Genomic DNA, 24,685 nt, shown 5'->3' on the forward strand with positions numbered 1-24,685 from the left:
CGAAAGAGGCTTCCCTGCATGCCGAACAAAGACCTGACATACCTCATAGGCTTTGTACATGGCCACTCAAACAAGGTGCTCGATTGGTTCCTGGCACGACATCGACCAATGAGAGCACGAGTGGATTGATCCCGTGAGCTGATTGGCTGCACATCATTGCCAGTCTGTTGACTGTCTCGCAGACTGTATCTTAGTGTTGTTTGCGACAACTTTTTTTTTTTTTTGGATTCTTTAAGCTGCACTCGTACCGGTTGCCGCCTTCAAAACAAAACTACCCAGTCAAGGCTGCGAACCAACTCTCCACCGCCGCTGCCGAAGCAATGCGTGTGGGAGCATGCTCATCGTTTCACGGAGATGGCACCAACAACAGGGACACATTGCTTTAATGACGGTTATTTTGAAGGTTTCCCGACCCGGTCAGCTGTTTTTTAGACATGTTACAAGAAAGCCATGACCCTGACAACTCACAACTCAGGCAAAGGCTGAATTGACAGATGAAACTGTCAGCTCAGTAAGTTTCTTTTCTTCACTTAAAGAAAAAGAGAAACCAAACAAGATGAACATCCTCGCGCTACCCATCACCATGTTTTTCTCCAATTTAAAAACCTCAGCTGCAGTGCCTGTAGCCTAAGAGTCAAGTGACAGCCGCCTTCTACGCCACCAAGACACGCCTCTTTGCCTCTCTCTCTTGATGACCATTAACTACTCCATCCATACATCCACCCATTTTCCAATCCACTTATCCTCACAAGGGTCATGGGGGGTGCTGCAGCCTATCCCAGCCGTCCTCGGGCAGTAGGCGGGGGACACCCTGAGCTAGTTGCCAGCCAATCGCAGCCCTTAATTACTGTATAAGATTAAAGATTACTTAAATTAAAGATTTAAGTAAATACGTGCACTGTTGTAATCTTTGTCTCAAAAATGTGAAGTATAACTCATGTTTACATATTTTAAGCATCCTTGTACCTGTGATGTTTCTTGTTTGCAAAAACATCAACGATCAGACAGACGACTCAACTGTCTGTAGTCTCAGACCTTCGCCAATAGAGAGTGCTAACAGTCTGTGGAACAGCCGTGAAATCCTGGTTCACGTTTCACTCTGCAAATATTACATCCACATGCAAACAAAAATTCCAAGGGGCAGCCAAATCCTACTTAACAGGTTTTCACTTTTTGCAGGGATACGGAATTACTGTATTCCTTGCTGTCTCTTCAGTTTATTTGTGTTACGTTGCTTGCTGTATTTCATCTTTGTTGGTACCTTTTGTGACTGGTTCTTCCTTAAATTAATGTAGCAAATGCTGTGCAGTTTGTTTGGCGTTTGCTGTGGGCCTTTATTATGTTACCTTTATTATATCAAATAGTCCTGATGTCTTCCAGTGTATATACTGTACTCGAATTACTCAGTGGCAGGTCGAGCATTCTCCCAGTCAGAGTAAAAGCTCTCTTTCGCATCTTCTGCATCCAGCCCCACTCTCTGTACTTACTTTGTATTTTCATAGTCAAAGACTTTTACTTCTTATGTCTCATGTCTGCTTCTGGGTTCCAAAATACTGCTCCTCACGTGACAGCAACTTTGCACATTACATTATATTAGAATGTACAGTGATCCCTTGCTATTTCGCAGTTCGTTTATCGTGGCTTCAGTGCATCGCGGGTTTTTTCAAACATATTCATAATATATATATATATATATATATATATATATATAGAGTATATATTAGAGCTGTCAAACGATTAAAATATTTAATCTAATTAAAAATGCAACTGTCATAATGAACTCAAATTCACTAAAAATTAATCGTGATTACTCACGCATTTTTTTATCGTTTCTGAATTTCCTTTGATATTTTTTTGTCCTATTTTTCCCCTTTTTAATAATCTCATCAACATGGAATCTTGAATCAGTTTTCTATGTGCAAAATGCAAATATTTTCTGAAATAACAATTTTGATTTTCAATTTTACATGAACATTTTTCACTTGGAGCAGTTATTCACACATAATCTCTCACACGATATTACTGTCCATCAACAACGGTGAAAAAAATATTTAGTCACACAACAGCTGCTTTAACAGCTCTTTTTATGGAATCAAAACAGAGCAATATAACATGAAGTGCACATCTAAGGTAAACTAGTACTCAGCCTATAGTGGATTTAAGCCATGGTTGCATACTTCGTTTTTCTCAAGTTTGCTTTGAACACAGCAGTCAGGCTATGTTGATTCTGTTGGTCCTTCTTGCTCGGAAATCTCTCTACGGTTTTGTGTAGACATCATTTCGGATGACTGCACTTGGTTAGATGACAACACTGGAGACGTTTTATTTTCTGCTAGGTCGCTACCACTGCACCGCTGAACTCTTGACATGCCTCAGCGGCGCACCGTCGCTGTCAGACGAACACAGAGAAGCTCCACCCGCTGTATTTATATGGCCACGGAACACTGTAACCTTCCACCCAAAATAGTTCCAAACAAGTCACAATCGCGTCAGTGGCATACATCGTATTCGACAGGCTACCTGCTCTTTATTCACCAGAGGCTCATCAACCTAGTCTCTTATTTCTCTCCCGAAATAGTGTCTTCTCCGCTACGTACAATCTCTGTACACAGCTTGTAATGGAGGCTCTCGCTGGTAATCCGTAGTGGAGTCGTTAGATGCAATGCGAATGATTTCAGCTTGAGTCGAGCTGTGGACAATGTTGACAAGCTTGCATGCAGGAGCCATACATTTAGCTATGGCTTCAGCAAATTTGTTCTTTGTCGTGTTATCCATTTTCTTCACTTTGAAATGATCCACAGCTGTCTGTCTTAGACGAGGGGGCGGAGTACTCACATCAGCTGTGTGCTTGGCCATTATGTGGTATTTCAGACTCGACGTGCTATGACGATAGCTCAGTTTACTACTGCAAAACATTCAGGTAACTTTGGTCTTGTCAGTGGAACTATCTGGCAACTTTTTAAAAGTAAACTTTCCATTCATAAACTCTTTAAGTATCCGTTTTCGGTGTTTCGCGCTGCCGTGGCTGGCAAAACAGACATGGGCGTGGACTTCTGCAGCACGCTTGTTTTGTTTAGGTTTATTTATAGAGCAAAGTAACCTCCGCTCTGACGTGTGGCGCGTTAATCTCGCAAGAAAAAAATTAATCCCGTGAAAATTCATTTAAATTAATGCCAATAAAAACGCGCTAAACTGACAGCTCTAATATATATAAAAAAATTCCTCGTCTCACCCCCCCTCGGGTGGTGTCCGTCCCTCATTCAGCTCGGGTCCTCTACCAGAGGCCAGGAAGCTTGAGGGTTCTGCGCAGTATCCTTGCTGTTCTCAGCACTGCACATTTCTGGACTGAGATGTCCGATGTTGTTCCCGGGATCTGTTGCAACCACTCATCTAGTTTGGGGGTCACTGCCCCGAGTGCTCCGACCACCACAGGCACGACTGTCACCTTTACCTTCCAGGCTCTCTCCAGCTTCTCTCTGAACCCTTGGTATTTCTCGAGTTTCTCGTGTTCCTTCTTTCTGATGTTTCCATCACTTGGGACCGCTACATCCACTACAACGGCTTTCCTCTGCCCTTTATCAATGATCACGATATCTGGTTGGTTCGCCATTACCATCTTGTCAGTCTGGATCTGGAAGTCCTACAGGATCTTCGCTCTGTCATTCTCCACCGCCTTCGGAGGTGTTTCCCATTTTGACCTTGGGGTTTCCAGTCCATACCCCGCAGAGATGTTTCGGTAGACTATGCCAGCCACCTGGTTATGACGTTCCATGTAGGCTTTCCCTGCCAGCATCTTACACCCTGCAGTTATGTGTTGTATCGTCTCAGGTGCCTCTTTGCACAACCTACACCTTGGATCTTGTCTGGTGTGGTATATCTGGGCCTCAATGGCTCTGGTGCTCAGGGCCTGCTCCTGAGCAGCCAGGATGAGTGCCTCTGTGCTGTCCTTCAGGCCAGCCCTCTCTAGCCACTGATAGGACTTCTTGAGATCGGCCACTTCAGTTATGGTCCGGTGGTACATCCCGTGTAGGGGCTTGTCCTCCCATGATGGTCCATCTTCCAGCGCCTCATCTTCTGTTCCCCATTGTCTGAGACACTCTCTGAGTACGTCATCCGTTGGAGCCTTCTCCTTGATGTATTCATGGGGCTTGGATGTTTCATCCTGGACAGTGGCTCTCACACTCACTAGTCCCAGGCCTCCTTCCTTTCGGCTTGCGTACAGTCTCAGGGTGCTGGACTTGGGATGGAACCCTCCGTGCATGGTTAGGAGCTTTCGGGTCTTAACGTCCGTGGTCTGAATCTCTTCCTTTGGCCACCTTATTATTCCTGCAGGGTATCTGATCACTGGCAGGGCATAGCTGTTTATTGCCCGGGTCTTGTTGTTGCCATTGAGCTGGCTTCTTAGGACTTGCCTCACTCGCTGGAGGTATTTGGCCATAGCCGCTTTCCTTGTTGCCAGTTCGAGGTTGCCATTGGCTTGTGGTATACCGAGGTACTTGTAGCTGTCCTCAATGTCTGCTATTGTTCCTTCAGGGAGTGAGACCCCTTCAGTGCGGACTACCTTTCCTCTCTTAGTCACCATCCGACTACATTTCTCAAGCCCGAATGACATCCCGATGTCGCTGCTGTAGATCCTGGTTGTGTGGATCAGGGAGTCTATGTCCCTTTCGCTCTTAGCATACAGCTTTATGTCATCCATGTAGAGGAGGTGACTGATTGTAGCTCCATTTCTGAGGCGGTATCCATAGCCTGTCTTGGTGATTACTTGGCTTAGGGGGTTCAGTCCTATGCAGAACAGCAGTGGGGAGAGTGCATCACCTTGGTATATGCCACATTTGATGGACACTTGGGTAAGTGGCTTGCCATTGGCTTCAAGTGTGGTTTTCCACATCCTCATCGAGTTCGCAACGAAGGCTCTTAGGGTCCTGTTCACCTTATACAACTCCAAGCATTCAGTGATCCATGTATGTGGCATCGAGTCATAGACTTTCTTGTCAATCAATCCAGGCTGTGCACAGGTTGGTGCGTCGGGACCTGCAGTCTTGTGCGACTGTTCTGTCAACCAGGAGCTGATGTTTGGCTCCTCTGGTATCTCTACCAATGCCCTTCTGTGCTTCGCTCATGTATTGATCCATGTTGCTGTGCTCCTCTCTCAGGGTCACCAGCCATGTGTCCACTTATCTTAGCCGCAATGATGCCTGACATGAGCTTGCATGTTGTGGAGAGACAGGTTATTGGCCGATAGTTGGATGGGACTGCACCCTTTGAGGGATCCTTCATGATCAGGATCGTTCGCCCTTCGGTTAGCCATCCTGGGTGAGTCCCATCCCTCAGCAGCTGGTTCATTTGTGCTGCTAGGCGCTCATGGAGTGCTGTGAGTTTCTTTAGCCAGTAGGTGTGGACCATGTCCGGGCCTGGTGCTGTCCAGTTCTTCATATCTGAGACTCTTTCCTGTATGTCTGCCACTGTTATGGTAACTGGGTTCTGTTCAGGGAGGTTGCTGTGCTCCTCTCTCAGGGTCACCAGCCATTGTGCACTGCTGTTATGTGCAACCTCCTTCTCCCATATGCCTTTCCAGTACCTTTCAGTTTCCAGTCTTGGTGGGTCAGCTCTGAGGACCCTGCCACTGAGCGTACACTTTCGCAGGTTGTGTTGCGAACAGCCTGTTTATTCGTCTGGCCTCATTCTCTTTCGTGTACCGCTTTAGGCGGCTGGACAAGGCTTGGAGCCTTTGTTTGGCAGTTTCGAGTGCTTCAGGTATGGTCATGTGGATGTACCTCTCGGGTATCGGCCTTTTCATCCGTCAATTGACTCACATCTTTCCGAGCCGCCTTGATCTTAGCCTCCAACCGTCTTTTCCATGGTGGGTAACGTATCTCATGGCTTCCATGGTTGCTCTTATAGCCAAGCATCTCAAGGATCACTGATGCTGAAGCGTATATCAGCTCATTGGTTTCCGTGATCGTTACGGTAGGGATCGCCCTCAGTGCTGCATTCACACTTTCCATGAGACTTTCAGGTGGTACTTCACATAGCCGTTGTAATCGGTTTCTAGGTTGCCCAGCTTTCATTCTCGCCATGATCTTAGCTGTCAGGTCAGTTGCTGCCTCGCTCAGCATTTCATTCATTGGGGCTGGCCTCCCAATCTCATCATCTGTATTCATTGGGGCTTGCCTCCCAATATCTGGTATGACCTCCTCCTCTGATCTGGCATGGAACCTGCGTTGTACCTCATCAATCTCAAGTTGTGACAGCAGTTGCCGTTTGTGGATGTTGGAACACCATTTAGCCCACATTCTCTGCATGTAACCCCTCTGACTAGGGTTGCTTGAGTAGTAGCATTCCAACAGAGCCATGTTATCGCATCTCGCCCATCTCCGCTTTGTTCTAGTAGCCCATTTTTCATCAAGGTGCTCTGGTTCCCCAGCACCTGACGCAGACCTTGTTTGGCCGGGCGACGTCTGAGCCGGCATGTCATTCATTTTACTGTCTCTCATCATTGTATAAGGTAGGCATTAGCGTGAAGGATCTTGCTCAAGGACCCACACTGGATGGTGTTATGTGCTCATTTTTTGCCCCAGGCGGGATTCGAACCACCGTCTCCCGTATGCCAAAACCGATGCCTTACCAACTGAGCTATCCAGCCGCTATATATATATATATATATTTGCTGTTTTATTGTCTGTCATCATTGTATGAGGTAGGCATTAGTGTGAAGGATCTTGCCCAAGGACCCACACTGGATGGTGTTATGTGCTCATTTTTTTGCCCCAAGCGGGATTCGAACCACCATATCCCGTACGCCAAACCTGGTGCCTTACCAACTGAGCTATCAGCAATAAACAGCTATACCCTGCCAGTGATCAGATACCCTGCAGGAATAATAAGGTGGCCAAAGGAAGAGATTCAGACCACGGATGTGAAGACCCGAAAGCTCCTAACCATGCATGGAGGGTTCCATCCCAAATCCAGCACCCTGAGACTGTACACAAGCCGAAAGGAAGGAGGCCGGGGACTAGTGAGTGTGAGAGCCACTGTCCAGGATGAAACATCCAAGCTCCATGAATACATCAAGGAGAAGGCTCCAACGGATGACGTACTCAGAGAATGTCTCAGATAATGGGGAACAGAAGATGAGGCGCTGGAAGAGGGACCATCATGGGAGGACAAGCCCCTACACGGGATGTACCACCGGACCATAACTGAAGTGGCCGATCTCAAGAAGTCCTATCAGTGGCTGAAGGACAGCACAGAGACACTCATCCTGGCTGCTCAGGAGCAGGCCCTGAGCACCAGAGCCATTGAGGCCCAGATATACCACACCAGACAAGACCCAAGGTGTAGGTTGTGCAAAGAGGCACCTGAGATGATCCAACACATAACTGCAGGGTGTAAGATGCTGGCAGGGAAAGCCTACATGGAACGCCATACCGAGGTGGTCTACCGAAACATCTGTGCAGAGTATGGACTGGAAACCCCAAGGTCAAAATGGGAAACACCTCCGAAGGTGGTGGAGAATGACAGAGCGAAGATCCTGTGGGACTTCCAGATCCAGGCTGACAAGATGGTAATGGCGAACCAACCAGATATCGTGATCATAGATAAAGGGCAAAGGAAAGCCGTTGTAGTGGATGTAGCGGTCCCAAGTGATGGAAACATCAGAAAGAAGGAACACGAGAAACTCGAGAAATACCAAGGGCTCAGAGAGAAGCTGGAGAGAGCCTGGAAGGTAAAGGTGACAGTCGTGCCTGTGGTGGTCGGAGCACTCGGGGCAGTGACCCCCAAACTAGATGAGTGGTTGCAACAGATCCCGGGAACAACATCGGACATCTCAGTCCAGAAATGTGCAGTGCTGAGAACAGCAAGGATACTGCGCAGAACCCTCAAGCTTCCTGGCCTCTGGTAGAGGACCCGAGCTGAATGAGGGATGGACACCACCCGAGGGGTGAGATGAGGAATTTTTTTTCATATACAGTACATGTGGTACAGGACTGTATAGGTTGCTCTATGTCAGGGGTGCCCAAACTTTTTTGACGGAAGAGCTACTTTTCGGTCAACCAACCTCCCGGGATCAACCCGTAATGAGCAACAGCCTGACGCTGAGGCACACGACGCACTTTTGCAGCCTGTTAAAGATCGTAGCTCACGCGTACTGTTTTAAAATGCTTCCTCGGCCCTCCAGATTCCCATTCTTTGCCCGTCCCCTCGGTGAATTGTACAAAACAAACTCTGAATGAGAATAATGATAACGATAAAAAATACAGCGCAACAACTCTGTTCACAAGCTGCAACTGCAGAGTGCTGAGCGCTCACAACTTCCGGTGACGCAGTCACACGTCACTGTAGGTTAAAGATTACCGGTACCTGCTTTATTTTAGTGTCTTTTTTAAATACTTTTTGTGAAAGTCAGACTGAAAGAATGAATTGGGTGCAGTGTGCATTAACACAAAAATATATCTTACTAACATGTACAAATGTTTTAGTTTTTTTTTTTTTCTCCCCTCTACACCCCTCGGATCGATTTGGAACCAGTCCCTGATCATTAGGTCGATCACGATCGACCTAATGGGCACCCCTGCTCTATTTGACTCGCTGTTTTTTTGCTGACTTTCGCAGCTTCTCTGGGACAGTTTGCCGACTTTTCGTGGACTTAAAAAAATAAAATAAATTTTATGTTTACTGTATTTTGTTATTCATAAACTAACCTAACTTATACATGTTTAAATCTATTAGTATACAGCATTAAGTCATGTTAATTACTTCAAAATTTACTTCTTCATGCATGTATACCATTAAATTTGCCCTTATAAATATTATGTACATGTACCTATATGGAGGGGGGGTTCGCTACTTCGCGGATTTTTGTTTATCGCAGGTGGTTTTGGTACCCATTAACTGCGATAAACGAGGGATTACTGTACACAAAAAGTTTTTTTTTTTCAAAAAATCTATAACATTGACTGACATAATGTACTTATATTGTGGAACATTTTTCAGCTGTATCGTCCAGCCTTGCTAATCACATTGTTTAAAAGGCGCCAGTTTAATCTTTCTATTGACCAGTCTCTTGGTCTTTTTTAAAGTTGCATTGACTTCTTATTACAGTACTATTTGTTAATGTAAAATTACAGAAATTCTGCCTTTTTTTCTCTCTGTCCTTATCTTCAATTGTTAAGAAGAAAAGAAAAAAAAGAATAGATATTGATCTCAACCAATATGAAATACTTATATTGTGATATACTGTACTTTTTATTCATATTGCCCGTTCCTGAATCTGTATTGTTTTGTTTGCTCATGAGAACTTAAATAGAACACTGGTATTGTCCTGTTGTTGTCTTCATGAAATAAAGAAATGCACAGTACACTTGTTAAAAAAAAAAAGTACAGTACATTGTATGGAAAGTCCAAACACCCTATGTCATTATTTCTTCATGAACGAGTAAGGGTATTTTTAAATAATACTGATTCTTTGACTTATCAACAGGTGCTGGTGGTGTGTTTAGTGGTACTGGATGCAATTTTTGTTCTGGGAGAGGTGCTGATCGATTTATCCATTATCCAGCTGGAACATGGCCATATTGCACCTGAGGTAAGACTTCTCTTGTTTGATCCAAATATACAGTCGAACCTCAATACAACGTACCCTGAGGGACATAACAAATCTGTACGTTATCATGGTTGTTCATTGTAATCATTTCCAATAAAATGGCCGCCAACTAAGATTTATAATCCTGTATGAACATTTATATATGTAAAAACATGGATATGTAATACAGTATAAACATGTCAATTACAAATATGTGTGTAGAGTATGAAGAAAAAAATATTTTACAAGACATGAAACAAACAACTGGAGCATTTTTACTTCATCAGCCTTCACAAACAGCATTTACCAGACATGTTTTCAGACCATGTGCAATGTACGATTCGATCAGTAGCATTGCAAAGCAATGGAGGGTAATCCCGCGCTGTATATTTTGTTCATAAGCAAGGTCGCAGCGGCAGTTAGCTTCCCACGGTTCGCTGTATCAAAGGACTTTTCACTATTTTGTGGGAAAAATCTGGTCGTTATAATGAAGTTTATGTAATAAAGGTGTTCGTTGTCAGCAAAATCGGCAAATGAACCATGTGAAATTGGGACTGAAATGTGAACATTATAGGGTTGAAAACGGAGTACGTTGAAAAGAGTTTCGACTGCAGTGGAAAAATAGTTTTTTGGTACTTTTTTTTTGTTCATGAAGGAATTGTGTCCCACAATCGGTTGGCTCAAACTCACCTGAGATACGCTAAAGCTTACCTGAGATGAGATATAAGGTGGACTTAAAAAATGTCATGTCATTTTTTTTAATGGCTTTTTTTTAATATACATTTTATATATAAACAATAGAGATTAATTTGTGTTTGATTGAGTGATATATTTGATGACCGCCAATGAGACGGCAAGAATTATGACTCCTATGAACAGGTTAATCTAGGAGGTGGAGCTCGATGCCAAGTGTCTAGTGGTGGGGCGTGCACCCATGCCCATAGGGACACCGTGGGTCTCCCTTCCCATGAGCTCATCACCTATGGGAGAGGCCATGGTGGTCAGGTGCCAAAAAGCCGGGTGGCAGCGGAACCTTTGCTGTCCGATCCCCGGTGACAGAAGCTGGCTCTAGAGATGTGGAGTGTCACCTTTGTCAGGAAAGGAGCATGAGCTGGTGTGCAATGATGAGAAGTTCTGACTAGATATATTTAGATTCTTCTTAATGAGGACATGCTAGCCCATAGTTTGATGATCAACTTTGGTTGTATCATTGGAATTTACGGCTGCATGCCTGGTCACTCAAGGAGAGGGGCAGGCGGAGCTGTTAATCGTCACCACCTGGTGGTGTGTGGTCTCTGATGGTTGGGGAAGATGCCAGTCCGATCAAATATTTTGAGGGTCTTCTGGGAACATCTGGCACTGTCCGCCATCAAGGAGTTTAAACTTTCATCAGAACTTCGATGGTGTCCTGGGTGGGGCAAGGGACATTGAGTCTGAGTGGACCATGTTCCTTTCCTCCATTGTATAAGTGCTTATTTTAAAGTAATTTTTTAAAATGTACTGCTGAGGTTTCGAATCGGGACTCTGTTTCGGCAGATACAGTGAAACTCCTCTACAACGAAACATACATGGATGAAAATACCCCCTAGTGTGAAAAAATCTTCATGCATTAACCTCATTGCCACTTTCCTGCCCCCCATACAACGAAAAAAAAACCTGTTGCGTAATACGAAATAATTTTCTCTGCTCTTGCCTCGCGATGAGATTCACTACAACAAAGTCTAATCCAACAGCGACTTCTACTGCTTCATTCGGAAACGGCAACAGCAACCACTACACTGGTTTACTCATGCGCTAATGTCCAGGAAGTATTTGTTATTGTTCGTTTCAGACGCAGCAAGAACGTTGCATTGCTAAAATGGCTACAAAACAGACCTTTGGATGTCAAGCAGCTAAGACAAGAAGATCTCTGACGCTGGAAGAGAGATTAAAAGTGATCAAAATGACAAAAAAACCCAAAAGACATTATCCAATAAATTGATGTAAGTGAAAGTAAATTTCGCAATTTCTTTCCCTTTTTTTTTTCTACACTGACTATATGAAGTGTCAAATAAGTGTATCCTCATATTTATGCACTATTGGAATAAAAATAAAGAGTACACATACGTTTGTGTGTGTGTGTTTACATCTGAGATAAAATTTGCTACAGTGAAAAACCCTCTGTTGTGAAAAATTTCTTGCAGCAAACATGATTTCGTTGAAGAGGAGTTTCACTGTACTTAAAACCTAATACTCGGACTCGGGTGTCAAAAAAGTGTGATCGGGAGATCCCTAATTCAAAGTCGTTGGAGATAAATATTTTTAGGCTAACTGAAGCTGTCAGATCACTGTAGCAGATTTAAAAAGCAGGACAAAAAGCACCCTTTATTATATAGGTTACATTTTGTAAAAAATGAGCATGTACAGAGGGCAAGGGACTCTGATTACATTTGAAATGGGTATCCAAATGACTCACTATGCCCCTGGACTGAGCCATCAAAGTGAGCTCATTCCCTCCTCGTGCATTAATGACACAGGCAACTCGGACCTGTGAGAGCGCATGTGAATTGCATGACAGATTGGCAATCGACACTTCATGTAAATGTTACGGTAATGTGCTTCAATTGTACAGAGAGATTTTCACTCAATTATTGGGTGACTTTTCTCCATTCGGTTATGAGGGGATCGGTGAGAAGGTGAGTGAACAGCACAAACATTGGATTAGATTCTCCAATTGACGCATTGTCAAACATCGAAATTATCTTCGTTAGTGGACAGCAGCAGTGAGGGATGCCATCAAGCTGGTCTTTTTGGCCTCAGCAGGCCAACCGGAATGCAGCTTTGTTGGCTGCTGGGGCGACCAGGGAGGAGGTTGGTGTAGCCATGGAGAATGACTTCCTGTCGGCTTTGAGGAAATACCGGTCCACCATCTGGCGTCTCAGCAGGGGAAGCAGTGCACAATCAACACTGTATAGTGGTGATCGGGTGCTGCTGCTCTCGACTGTAGATGTTGCCACAAGTGGAGGAGTTCAAGCATCTGGAGGGCTTCTTCTTAAATGAGGGAAGAATGGAGGTGGATTAGTGCAGCATCTATGCGGACCCTGCATCGGTCTATCGTGGTGAAGAAGGAGCTGAGCCGAAAAGCTCAGCTCTCAATGTCTTGGTTATCCGGGAGCATCGGCACCATATCGAAAAGAGCCAGCATCTTGTTAGGATGCCTCCCCAATACAGTACCTCCCTGGAGTGGTATTTTGGACATGTCCCACTGGTTAGCGGGCCCCAAAGACGACCGAGAAGACACTGTAGGGACGATGTCACATAGGTGGCCTGGGACTGTCTCTGAATCGGAAGAGCTGGACAAGGGGAGGTCTGACAAAACACGAAAATAGTTTGCTGCTATACACAATGTGAATCTAAGGAACAAGTGTTGATTATACAGTAATCCCTCACTCTAACGCGGTTCACCTTCCGCGGCTTTGCTGTTTTGCGGATTTTTTTAGTGCAGTTTTTTCAATGCTTTTTTTTTAAACAGTGAATTGTGTTGTGCCTCCTGATTGGTTAAGGGACTGACCAATGTGAACAGTCTACGTACCTCGTCTCTGTACAGCTTGCCAAATTTACCTTTGCAAAGTTTGGGTCTTTGGTTTCATTGAATCAGTGGCGGATGCTGGTCTGTTAAGGAGGGGAAGCTCAATTTCGGCCCACATCATAAAATGTGTCCGTTAATTTGTACGTGAATTCTACTCTCCGTTCCTTTTCAATAAAATGAAAAGGATGCCTTCACCATCAGTTCGGTAATTGGCTTATTTCACTGTCAATCAAAAAGAGATTCAGCCTCAGACAGAGATCATCCAATCATCATGCAGAAAAGCTGAGCTTCCTGGCCAGCCTATAAACGCGCACTGTCCATAGATTCCCAGAGACGCTAAGCGTCCAGTGGGCGGCACAAAATCAGCATTTATCCAATGACTCGTCGTCTGATGGGCGGGACAAAACCAGCATTTATCCAATGACTCGTCTCGTTTGAATGCATTGGGACAACCTACACTGAACTCTCTAGACGCCCAGCGTCCGCGGTCGATGCTCAGCGTGCACACAGTTTGTAGCACAGTGAAGCTGTGGGACTGAATGAGAAGAGAGTCGCGTCGTAACCAGTCATAAGAAGCTGATTCGGAACAAAAGTTGAGCGCATTGTAGCGCATATTTAGTCAATGACATGTCCACACAATTGTACGTATACACATATATTTGATCACTTATTTTTGACATTTTAGGGGAAGCTGAGCTTCCCTTGCAGTCTAAGAGCAATCGCCTCTGCATTGTATACATCGTTCACTATTGTATAATAACTGTCAAAAATAAAGCTGACTATCAAGTATCAAGATCAACTTTATTGTCAAATGTGTTGTGTGTTTCACATACAGCTCTTTTGCTATTTCGTCCCTCTCACATTTGTTTGCTTTTTTAAAATAAATCCTACTTCACGGATTTCACTTATCATTGGTTCTTTTTGGAACATAACCCCCACGATAAACGAGGGATTACTGTATTAAAACCCCCCCAAAAAACTCCAATTGTTCATTCGTTATGTATTCTGTTTATATTGTTGAATAAAGCCCTTGCTTCAGGTCCTTGGGATGAACACGCAAAGAAAATTAAACAAATCAACAAAAATGGTCCACAAAATTAGAAAATTGCTACTCAAATGACATCGTTGATTTGCGAAACTGTTCTGCGAGGTAACAAAAATATTTTGAGCTTTGCAATGTAGAAAAGAAACCTAGCCCCAAATCCAATTTCTCCTACCACCAGTGCTCTATTGTATGTATGTATGATTGTATGTATGTATTTATACCGTATCGAGGTACCTTAAAAAAAACTGTATTCTGAAAAAGTGGATTTTTTTTGGTCAGTCATTTCAGAAAGGGAAACTCGTATGGACAATCATTGCCTTCTAGAAATAATTATAATAACTAATAATTTCTTGTAATTTTGCTGATTATAGTTCCCAGAAAATAAGACCCAAACTCAGTCTCTGAAAATTTCAATATTCTGGAAAAAGTTCAATTTTGGAAACTCATGGTGTCATACTCCGATTTGCTCATTAACGCAAAACACCTGCAAAGGTTTCCTGAGCCTTTAAATGGTCTCACTCTGAGGCAGTAAGCTCCACAATCATGGGGAAGACTGCTGACTTGTCTGGAGCAGTCATCGACACCCTTCAAAAGGAGGTTAAGCCCCAAAAGGTCATTGCTAAAGAAGCTGGTTGTTCACAGAGAGCTGTATTCGATCACATTAACAGAAAATGGAGTGGAAGGAAAAACCACCACCAGCAACAGGGATAACTACAACCTTGACAGAATTGTCAAGTAAAATTCATTCAAGAATTTGGGTGAGCTTCACAAGGAGTGGACTGAGGCTAGAGGCAGTGCATCGAGAGCCACCACACACACATGCACACACACACAGACGAATACGAGACATGGGTTACAAATTCAGAAATCCTCATTTCTCATGTTAAGCCACTCCTGAACCAGAGACAACGTCAGAAGCCTTTCACCTGAGCTAAGGGGAAAAAGAACCGGATATAGCTCAGTGGTCCATAGTCCTTTTTTCAGATTTAATGAAATTATGCATTTCATTTGGAAATGAACATTTCTCGACTATGATGCACAGAATCCACGTTCCTTTAAGTCCAGTATGGATTTTCCAGTTCCTTGACAAATTTTTGATCGATGCAATTATTGATGCAAAAGAAGGCCTAACCAGGTACAGAATTGCGTGCATTGAATTAAACATATTTTTCAGAAGCCTGACATTTGTGCTTAACACAGCCTGTTTTCATTGGTCTTATTTGACATCATTTCCGAGACACTGAATTTTAGGTTTTATTTGTAGCCAAACAGATCAAAATGACAACAAATTAAATCTTGAAACTTGACACTGTCAATGAATCTACATAAAATAAAATATTAAAAAAGAAGAAATAAAATGTCACTTTCTGAAATGACTGACAAATGATATTGAACTTTTTCAATTATTATTATTATTTTAGGGTGACCTGTATCGACACATCTACCTTGAGATTCTGGTTGAAGACCTTTTCTTTCATATGACGGAACACTGAAGTTCTGTCCACTGGTTTTGGATTTGTCTTTTAGTTTGTTAATGGACAAAACCATGGCTATGGCAACAGAATGGATCAAGACAATTCACATGCAAAACAGTGGCCGAGCCAAAAACCAGACCTTAGTGGGAAGGCAGTAGAACTGAGGAGGAATCTGAACCTTGGAGTTGTCATGCAACTGGAAATAGAGAAGATCTGGAAAGTGGAATAAGCCTAGATCCCTATATGGTTGGAACCTTAATACTTGTTTTCCTCAATCACACACAAATGAATTTTCTGTTGGTTTTTTTTCCCTCTATAGTTTATATTTAATCATCTGACTCTTTAAAATGGAAACATATAACAAAAAGAGAAACCTTTCATTTATTTGTAAGTAGGCAAACTGAACAACATTTGCAGATCAAATACTTATTTCTCTCACTGTACCTAAACTCTGCTGCTATCCAGACAATAATTTATTGTAATCAATAACTCACTTGGCAGGTGTTTCACTACCTGAGCCTGGCACTTCTCACATTCTTCATGGTGGAGATAGCCGGGAAACTCTTCGCATATCGCCTTGAGTTCTTCCAACATAAATTCGAGGTGTTTGATGCTTTGGTGGTGATGGTGTCTTTTGTGCTGGACGTAGTCTTCATCTTCCACGATGATGTATTTGATGGAATGGGTCTCCTGATCCTGCTGCGTCTCTGGAGAGTGGCTAGAATCATCAATGGTGAGTAAAACCCTCATTTTATAAATAGTGAATTCAGAAGCTGTGCAAATTGAGGAGCATGACATGGACAGCAACACAATGCACTCAACCTGTTTTTGAAAGGTGCTGAATACAATCCTTTCACCCCCCTTTTTGCAATCGCAATCCGGAAGATTATTATTGGCATCCATTGTATCACACCTGCTTTTGAAGAACTACTTATGATAGATAATTAAACCTACATCAAATACGATTCCAGAATACCCGGTCCCAGGCACAAGCGCAGAGTGATCCTGGGACATAATAATAACAATAATAATAGTACATGTAATTTGGAATGCGCTTTACATTTCAGGAAAATCTCAAAGTGCTACAGTGGAAGGTCAATAAAAAACAAATCGCAGTAAAATATAGCAGTTTAAAATATAAGCGTAACAATCAGGACAAAAGAAATAAAGGGTTAAACCAGTGATTCTCAAATAGTGGGGTGCCCCCAGGGGGGTGCGAGGCTCCATCAAGGGAGTCACGTTTGACCTCGGGGAACATGCTTTTTTATTTTAATTTATTTTTTATTTTTTTGTCCTAGAATAAAGTGCAATTGCACCTCCACTACATTAGGGGACAGTGACGCTCTCATTGGCAGAGTGCGCAGGGAGCATTCATTTGGTGTTTTGTTTTCACTGAGCATGCGCGCTTTGCACACGGCACAGACTTTAGGGGTGTTCACACGGCACAGTTTTGCTCTGGCGCTACACCGATGTATTTTGTTGCGATATACTTTACAACGGAGCAAATTTTGTGGAGCGGTCACACATACAAAGCCGCTGAGCGTGTTTGAACTGGCGCAGCGTCGGTGCAGCTCCACTTGCGGTCACACGGCAGTTTCTGCAGCGGAGCAAAACAACAGAAAACAGAGCTGTCGTGTTGGTTCTTTTTAAAACTTATACACAACTCAAGCAACTACTGTACAGGCACGTCCTTCTCCTTCTCGGTCTCCGTGCCTTCTGCTCGAGAGTGACCGCCCCAGAAAACGTAAATCAACGATGACTTCAATGACACTCAGAAAAGCAAACATGTAATGTGCCAAACATAAAAAAAAGGGAGGAAATCACAAAACAAATTCTATGGGGGGCGGGGGGTTGTCAACACACAACAAAGGAACAAACTACACAAACAACTCCGAGACAGTCCAGTCTCCTACAAAAGGAAAGATGACATTTGGGAACTATCCCCCCCCCCCGTTCTAGTTGAGATGGTATAACCCAAAAGGTGCTTTGCGACTTTTACCAGCCATGTCTTGTGTCGTTATTAAACAAACATTACGGAAGTCCGACAGAGCACGAAAGCAATGCATTCTCGCCGTACGTAATCAACTCTTCTCATGCGGAGCGAGGCTACTCCCCCCTCGCAAACGAGCATTTGCTCCAGAGCAAATTGGAGAGTTCACACGTGCAAATTTACATCGGTGCTGCTCCGCAAACGAGCATTTGCTCTGGAGCAAATTTTTAAACCACCTATCTGAGGTGTAAGCTGTTTTCCGGGGCTACCCCGGAGCAAATTTGCACGTGTGGCCGCTCCACTGGTGCAGCACCGGCGTAGCACTGGAGCAAATGTTGCCGTGTGAACACCCCTAAATTTGCTCCGGAGTAAACCGTTTTCCAGGGCTACCCCGGAGCAAATTTGCACGTGTGACCGCTCCACTGGCGCAGCGCCGGCGTTGCACCGCAGCAAATATTGCCGTGTGAACACCTCTTATGAGTATGACGTGAAGACACGAAGTCGACAGGCGGAGAGAGACGGAGATTGAGACAAACAAAAGTCTCCCGAAAGCTAAGACGAGGACATATGACGAAGCGTATGTAGCGCTTGGCTTCACTATGACTACGGTGGGAGACGAAGAAAGACCGGTGTTCTGACTGTCTAAAAATGTTGGCAGCAGACAGCATGAAGCCAAATACAGTAAATTAAGGTGCCACTTAAATACATTACACCCCAATCACGCTGATAAGCGCTTGAGTTTTTTCAGTGAAAATGTGCCGAATATTGCCAACAATCATCCCGCTTTTTGACTGCTACTTATCTTTGATTAAAAAAAAAAATTTTGCACAAATTATATTATATATTTTTGTTTTGCAGGTTAAAGGTTTTTTATTTAATATTGCGCTCCTCAGTTAATGTTGGTGATCAGTTTGGATGCATTATTATTTAATGATTTGATGTAATTTTATTTTTCAGTATCGTATGGTTTGACATGGTCGGTCAAAAAGCTGTTTTTGGGATTTTTAGGATTTATTTTTATTTTTGAATTTCAGATGCACTTTAAATCTTTTCTGTTACAGTTACTAAAGCTATTCTTTGTTGTAAGTTGGCCCATATTTCTTTCTTTTTATTCTCTTATATGTTAAGAAGGATACAGTGTTATGCAAAGGTGTACTTGTACCAATTTTATAGACAAATTATTCTATTTATAGTCGTGCGGGGGGGGCGCGAGATGTTTTCGTCTTCCTGGGCGGGGCATGACAGAATTTAATTGAGAAGCACTGGGTTAAACAAACAATTTAGTCAAAGTGTAACAGTTTAAAATTCAAATTTACAATAGTCATGAAAAGAAGTCTAATTGGCCTTTTGAAAAAGAAATGCTATGAGGCCTTTTTTGAAAGACGTACACGTTTTGGGTCTCTGCTGGGGCATTTCAGAGCTGTGGGGCAACTATCTGGAAGGCTCTCCCTCCCATGGTGGAAAGGTTGGTCTGAGATTGGTGAAGTCAGTAGAATCTACTCGTGGAGGCTTTGAGTGGGTGTGAGTAATGCACTGCGGAAGGCAGGGGCAGTTTAATGGATGGCTTTATGGATCTACTTAGTCATCATCGCAGAAAAGCAAAGCACCCTCTAAGGTTATCTGGGTGTTCGGCAGGATGGGGCAGGGGGTACTGTGTGGCAAAGTCTAGGACCATGCCTATTGTCCAGCAGGTATGTCGGTGGGAAAGTGTTTGTCTGAATGTTTTGGCGCAAAATTGTGATTGTTGACAATTCACTTGGCAGAATAAAGACGTGATTTACAGTCAGCAATGTGTGCTCCTTCGTTCTGCCATAGTATCATTGTGGCATTATCTTTATCTGTTTTGTTTAGTATAATTGGGATATTATCTTTAACACCAATTTAAAAAATGTATATTTTACTTAACCTTGCTCTTGGCATTGCAACAAGATGTTGTAGGATTGTCATTTACCTCTTGATTTCCATTACAACAAATACGGTATAACACGGTCATAAAAATCTTAATCCTTTATGTGATGATTGAATATATTGCAGGAATTCTAGTGTCGGTAAAAACCCGTGCAGACCAGAAGATGCACAAGCTGAAGGGGAGCTATGACTTCCTCGTACAGAGAGTCACCGAACTGCAACAGCACATTGATCAACTCGTAAGTATTCAGTGTTTACTCTTATTGAGCATCACAATGCGTGCACATTCACAGGTTGTGTGGGTTGTTGTTCGGCGTGTCGTGTGTGATCAACGTTTTTTCATTAAGATCCCAAATGTCACAGCAAAAATGCCTTTTCACTCACAAGTAGAGCGCACAGATTGTGGGCAAAAGATGCTAAGGCAAGGCAAAGCAGTTTTATTTACACTAAATAGCACATTTCTTAATCAAGGCAACTCAATATGCTTCATGTTAAGTGGTGGAACTGCCATAATTTTATATTAGGGCTGCAACCAACAATTATTTTATAATCAATTAATCTCTCAATTATTTTGTGAAGTGATTAAACCGTTTTTGAAAAAAAAACATTTTTTACATCCATCTATTCAAAAACAGGACATTATTTTAAATATGATGTTATGATGCGAAAGAGCAGGTCATGTGAGAGGCGAACTTAATCGGTTCAGCCCGATCCAGGGAGGACAATTTCTAGTTTTGTTTATTTTATTTAGACATAGGTAACCAGATTAAAGCACACAGCCGTCAAGGCTGCCCCCAATGACATTGTCAACCCCTTTTTGGAAGGAGTACACCTGAACTGCAGGCCAATAAGGTCAGAGCTCTGCAATATGCCACCTGCAAGTGGTCGCAGTCTCCTTGCTATCTCCTTCCCTGAAACAATCATCACCGCAGCAACAGTTCTTGGATAGAGGGGAATGTGCACTTTTCTCCCCATCCAAAATTGACTACAGTCAGCAGTTATGAGGGTAGGTCATTAGGCTTTATGACACCGCTCACCCCCTCTCCCCTTAGCGCCGACAAGCTTGACAAATAGTCAGCAATCACATTGTTCTTACCCTGACAATGCTGATGGAGTTCAGACAGAGCCATACTCCTGCTGTTGGTTGAGCCAGGGGGGATGTATATTGCTACCAGCAATATGGCACAAAATTCCCTCGGCAGGTAGAATGGCCAGCACTTGATAATCATAAACTCCACCGTTGGTGAGCAGCGCTTGCAAGCCACAACAGCGTCACGGCACCAGGCATCGTTGATAACACAGAGTCCCCCTGCCGCGAGTCCCCCCCAGCTCTCTGTCTGCTCGGTAGCACGTTAGCCAGGCTAGCCGAATAGCCCGGTCCGGGACACTGTCGTTGAGCCATGTCTCCACGAAAACAAAGACGCAGCAGTCATTCACGGTTTTGCAAGTTGTTCGAAGTAAGCGGGTATAGTCCAATTTATTGTCCACCGAGCGTACGTTGGCCAGCGTGATGGTCGGGATAGCCGGTCGATGAGGGCTAGCTGCTGGCCTAGCCCGGATACCTCAGCGATTTCCCCTCTTCTGCTTCCTTCGATTCCGTCCGTGGCACTTCCATTGCGGGCTGGTTGCAGGAGTGGGGGTCGGTGATCGAGCAGGCCTCCGCAGCAGACCGCAGTCACGCAGCAGACCGCAGTCAAGCAGTTTGTTCACCTTCGTTGGATTACTGACCGTTTTTGTAGTTCTGCCGATGGCGAGCAGAAACTCATGAGGGTATGCGCGCCTTGGTGCGCAACTCAGTGAAAACAAGGAACACAAAGAACACAGATTTGCAGGGGGAGAGAGAGAAGCCGCTGCGGGTAGCCGCGCCACCATCTTGCGTCGATCAGAGCTGTTGCGCTATACATGTATCTTTGATCGTCATGATTCTCATTCAGTTTGCTTCGTGTACAATTCACAGAGGGCACGGGCAAAGAATAGGAATCTAGAGGGTTGAGGGAAGTACCTCAAAACGGTACATGTGAGCGACAATAGTCAACAGGCTGCAAAAGTGCATCGCCTGCTTCAGTGTTTGGTTTCTCATCATGGCGCGCGCGCAGTAAGGGGTGATCCCGGGAGGTTGGTTGAACGAAAAGTCGATCTTAGGTCCAAAACGTTTGGGCACCCCTGATCTACACACATTGATAGTGAGGTCCCTCTTGGCCAATCGGAGGCCAGGATGATGCTCGGTAAGCCAATGGCAGAGCAGCTATGAGTATGTTGCTTTCAGGAAACTCGGAGCTGTGAACGAAATGAAAATCGTTCACTATTCCAGTCAAACTCATGCTATTAGAGTCACTTACATGTCACCGTTTCGTATCCAATGAGAGTAAAATGCGGCGCGGACAGAATTATTCCGTAGTATCGAGCAGGACTTGCTTGTGTTTGCGCCACTGCGTGCTTGTGTATGGCTTCCGGGTAATGGAAATTCTGGTTTTATGAATTGATCGTTAATGTAACATCGTAGTCGAAATCTTAAAGATTAAAGATATCCTTTATTTGTCCCACACTGGGGAAATTTACAAATGCATAGGTTTTTAGTCCAGGTGAAGGAATTTCCTTTTGAAAGAACTTCGTAGATGGGAATATTTACTGTAAACCAGTGTGGTGGTTGCTGTTTCCAAACGAAGCAGTAGAGGTCGCTGTTGGATTAGACTTCATTGTAGTGAATCTCTTCGCGAGGCAAGAGCAGAGAAAAAAATTTTGTATTACGCAATGGTTTCTTTTCCGTTGTATGGGGAGCAGGAGAATGGGAATGGTGTGAATGCATGAAGATTTTTTCACACGAGGGGGTATTTTCGCCCATGTAGGTTTTGTTGTAGAGGAGTTTCACTGTAGGGATATTGGTCTATAATTAGTGAACACGTGTCTGTGTCCACTTTTTAATAGGAATAACTTTAGCTGTTTTCATTTTTGATGGAAAGATACCAGCTTTCAATGACAAGTTGCAGATGTATGTGAAAGTTCACACTACATGTTCTGTAATTGGTTTTACTCATGTCATACCAATTTTAAAACAATCAGACTTTTTATTTTTGAATGTTTTTACAATATGTAATGCTTCTCTGTGATTTACAGAACTAAGGAACAAGGTGGACGAGTTTTTTTCAAAATTTTATATATATTAATCAATGATATATATTAATCAATGATATAAACACACACACACACACACACACACACACACACACACACACACACACACACACACACACACACACACACACACACACACATCTGTTTCAAACAAGAGCATCAGTTTCAGAATAGTAAGGAGTGGTTCTTATCCCTTTTACTCCAAACTGGCTATGTAGGCCTTTCATCAAGTGAGATATGAAGTTTGTGCCTTGGTCGGTTAATATCGCCTTAGGGATCCCTGTTCTTGAAAACACAACCAAGCACCAAACTGCATGTTTAACCCGCATAGAACAAAGAGGATAAGCATCCGGATACCTGGTTGCAAATTACAAGAGTATACAGTGGTACCTCTACTCTCGAATCTCTTTTCATACGAATTTTTCAAGTTGCGAAACGCCGCAACAGGAAAATGTTGCCACTTATCGCGAAAGAAATTTCAAGATACGAAAGGTAAAAATTCGGTCTGCTCTGTTTTTCCTGAACGCAACATACTTGAAGCTGCTCTGCCATTGGCTATTCCTGAGCATCATCCTGGCATCCCATTGGCTCAAAGGGACCTCTACCGTGTGTGTCGACGTGTTGATGCAGTGTCCTCATCAATAGCTGAGGTGTTCCGATAGTTTTACGTAAATGTGAATCACCCAGAAAAAAAGTGTTCACCAGTCGGGCGATAGCTCACTATGCCGTTTGCCTTGGAAATTTTTGAAGGATTGTTAAAAGCTGACAAAAGCAAACATCCTTGGATTAGTTCTTTACAGAACGCCAGGCAAAAAACACTTCTGAGAGAGAACATGAACTAAAGGGGGCAGAAAAAAACAACGAGGGCGCAGTTAAAAGTTAAATGACCATTTTTATTCTTTACTCTCCTTTGTTTTTTACATTATGCACAACTATCATTTAGTGTGCAATAATCGAGGTGTAACATGTATTTATTTGTTACATATTTTGATGCGTTTTAATGCTTTAGAAAACATTTATGTCTGAATTTGGGGCGGGTGGGGAGGTGTTACGGATTAGGGCATTTACATGTAAAACACATCTCGACTTCCAAAATGTTCTAGTTCCGAAATTTTTTCCAGAACCAATCAATTTTGTAAGTAGAGGTACCATTGCACTTACAGCCTGAGCCACTCTTTTGTAATGGGCTGATAATGTCCATGGCTGTCATGTGGAACACTTATGACAGGCAGGCTGTAAACAACCCCGGGCAAGACTTTTTATCTGGTGCAACAAGTGACTGACTCGTGTCCAAGAGGTCCGGCCCACGAAATCATGTGTCCTAAATGAAGGATGAGCTGCTGGTAGACTTTAGGGAAAAACCAATCTAGGTGTTGTAAGAGAGTCTGTGTGTGTGTGTGTGTGTGTATATATATATATACAGTGATCCCTCGCTATTTCGCGGTTGCTTATCGCGGCTTCGGTGCATCGCGGATTTTTTCATTCATTAAAAAAAAAGACGATTTTTTTGAAGTCCGCAAAAATCTGTGCTAAGTGTTGTTTACGATGCATGCTAGTGTGTGCGCACTCTGCTCAAGCGCGGAAGGTCCACGTGGGGCACGCATGGGCCACACAGGTGAGTGTTTTGTGTGTTGCTGAGAGAAAGAGAGAGACAGAGAGAGGAGAACAAAAGCAGGTCTCTTTCATCCTTAATTGACGAATCATAAACACGTCTGATGCACAAGCTGGATCACTGGCCTGTGTGTGTGTGGGGGGGGGGGGGCTGGGGGGGGAGAGAGAGAGAGGGAGACAGAGGGAGAAAGGGAGAAAGAGAGAGACACTTCTATGAACAAAAGCAGGCCTCTCCATCCTCAATTGTCTGAACAACCTTAGTTGACTAATCATAAACACGTCTGCTGCACTCGGCGGGATCGCTGGCCTGTGTGTGTGTGTGTGTGCGCGCGCACACGCGCCCGTGCTCTGCTCAATTGCAAAGGCCCAC

At 43.6% G+C, this 24,685-nt stretch overlaps 1 protein-coding gene across 2 annotated transcripts in view; it reads left to right on the top strand.

Annotated features, from left to right (window-relative positions):
- Positions 1 to 24,685, top strand: part of hvcn1 (hydrogen voltage-gated channel 1) — a 51,528-nt gene that overhangs the window by 12,486 nt on the left and 14,357 nt on the right. For both annotated transcript variants that reach the window (XM_086131776.1, XM_086131770.1), the window contains exons 3-5: positions 9,485 to 9,589; positions 16,176 to 16,407; positions 19,699 to 19,811. In XM_086131776.1, coding sequence (XP_085987902.1) covers positions 9,485 to 9,589; positions 16,176 to 16,407; positions 19,699 to 19,811 — 450 coding nt within the window. The remainder of the gene's footprint in view (positions 1 to 9,484; positions 9,590 to 16,175; positions 16,408 to 19,698; positions 19,812 to 24,685) is intronic.

This window comes from Hippocampus guttulatus, chromosome 2 (genome assembly GCF_054856545.1).
Source record: "Hippocampus guttulatus isolate MCC_2025c chromosome 2, RoL_Hgut_1.0, whole genome shotgun sequence".
NCBI lineage: Eukaryota > Metazoa > Chordata > Actinopteri > Syngnathiformes > Syngnathidae > Hippocampus > Hippocampus guttulatus.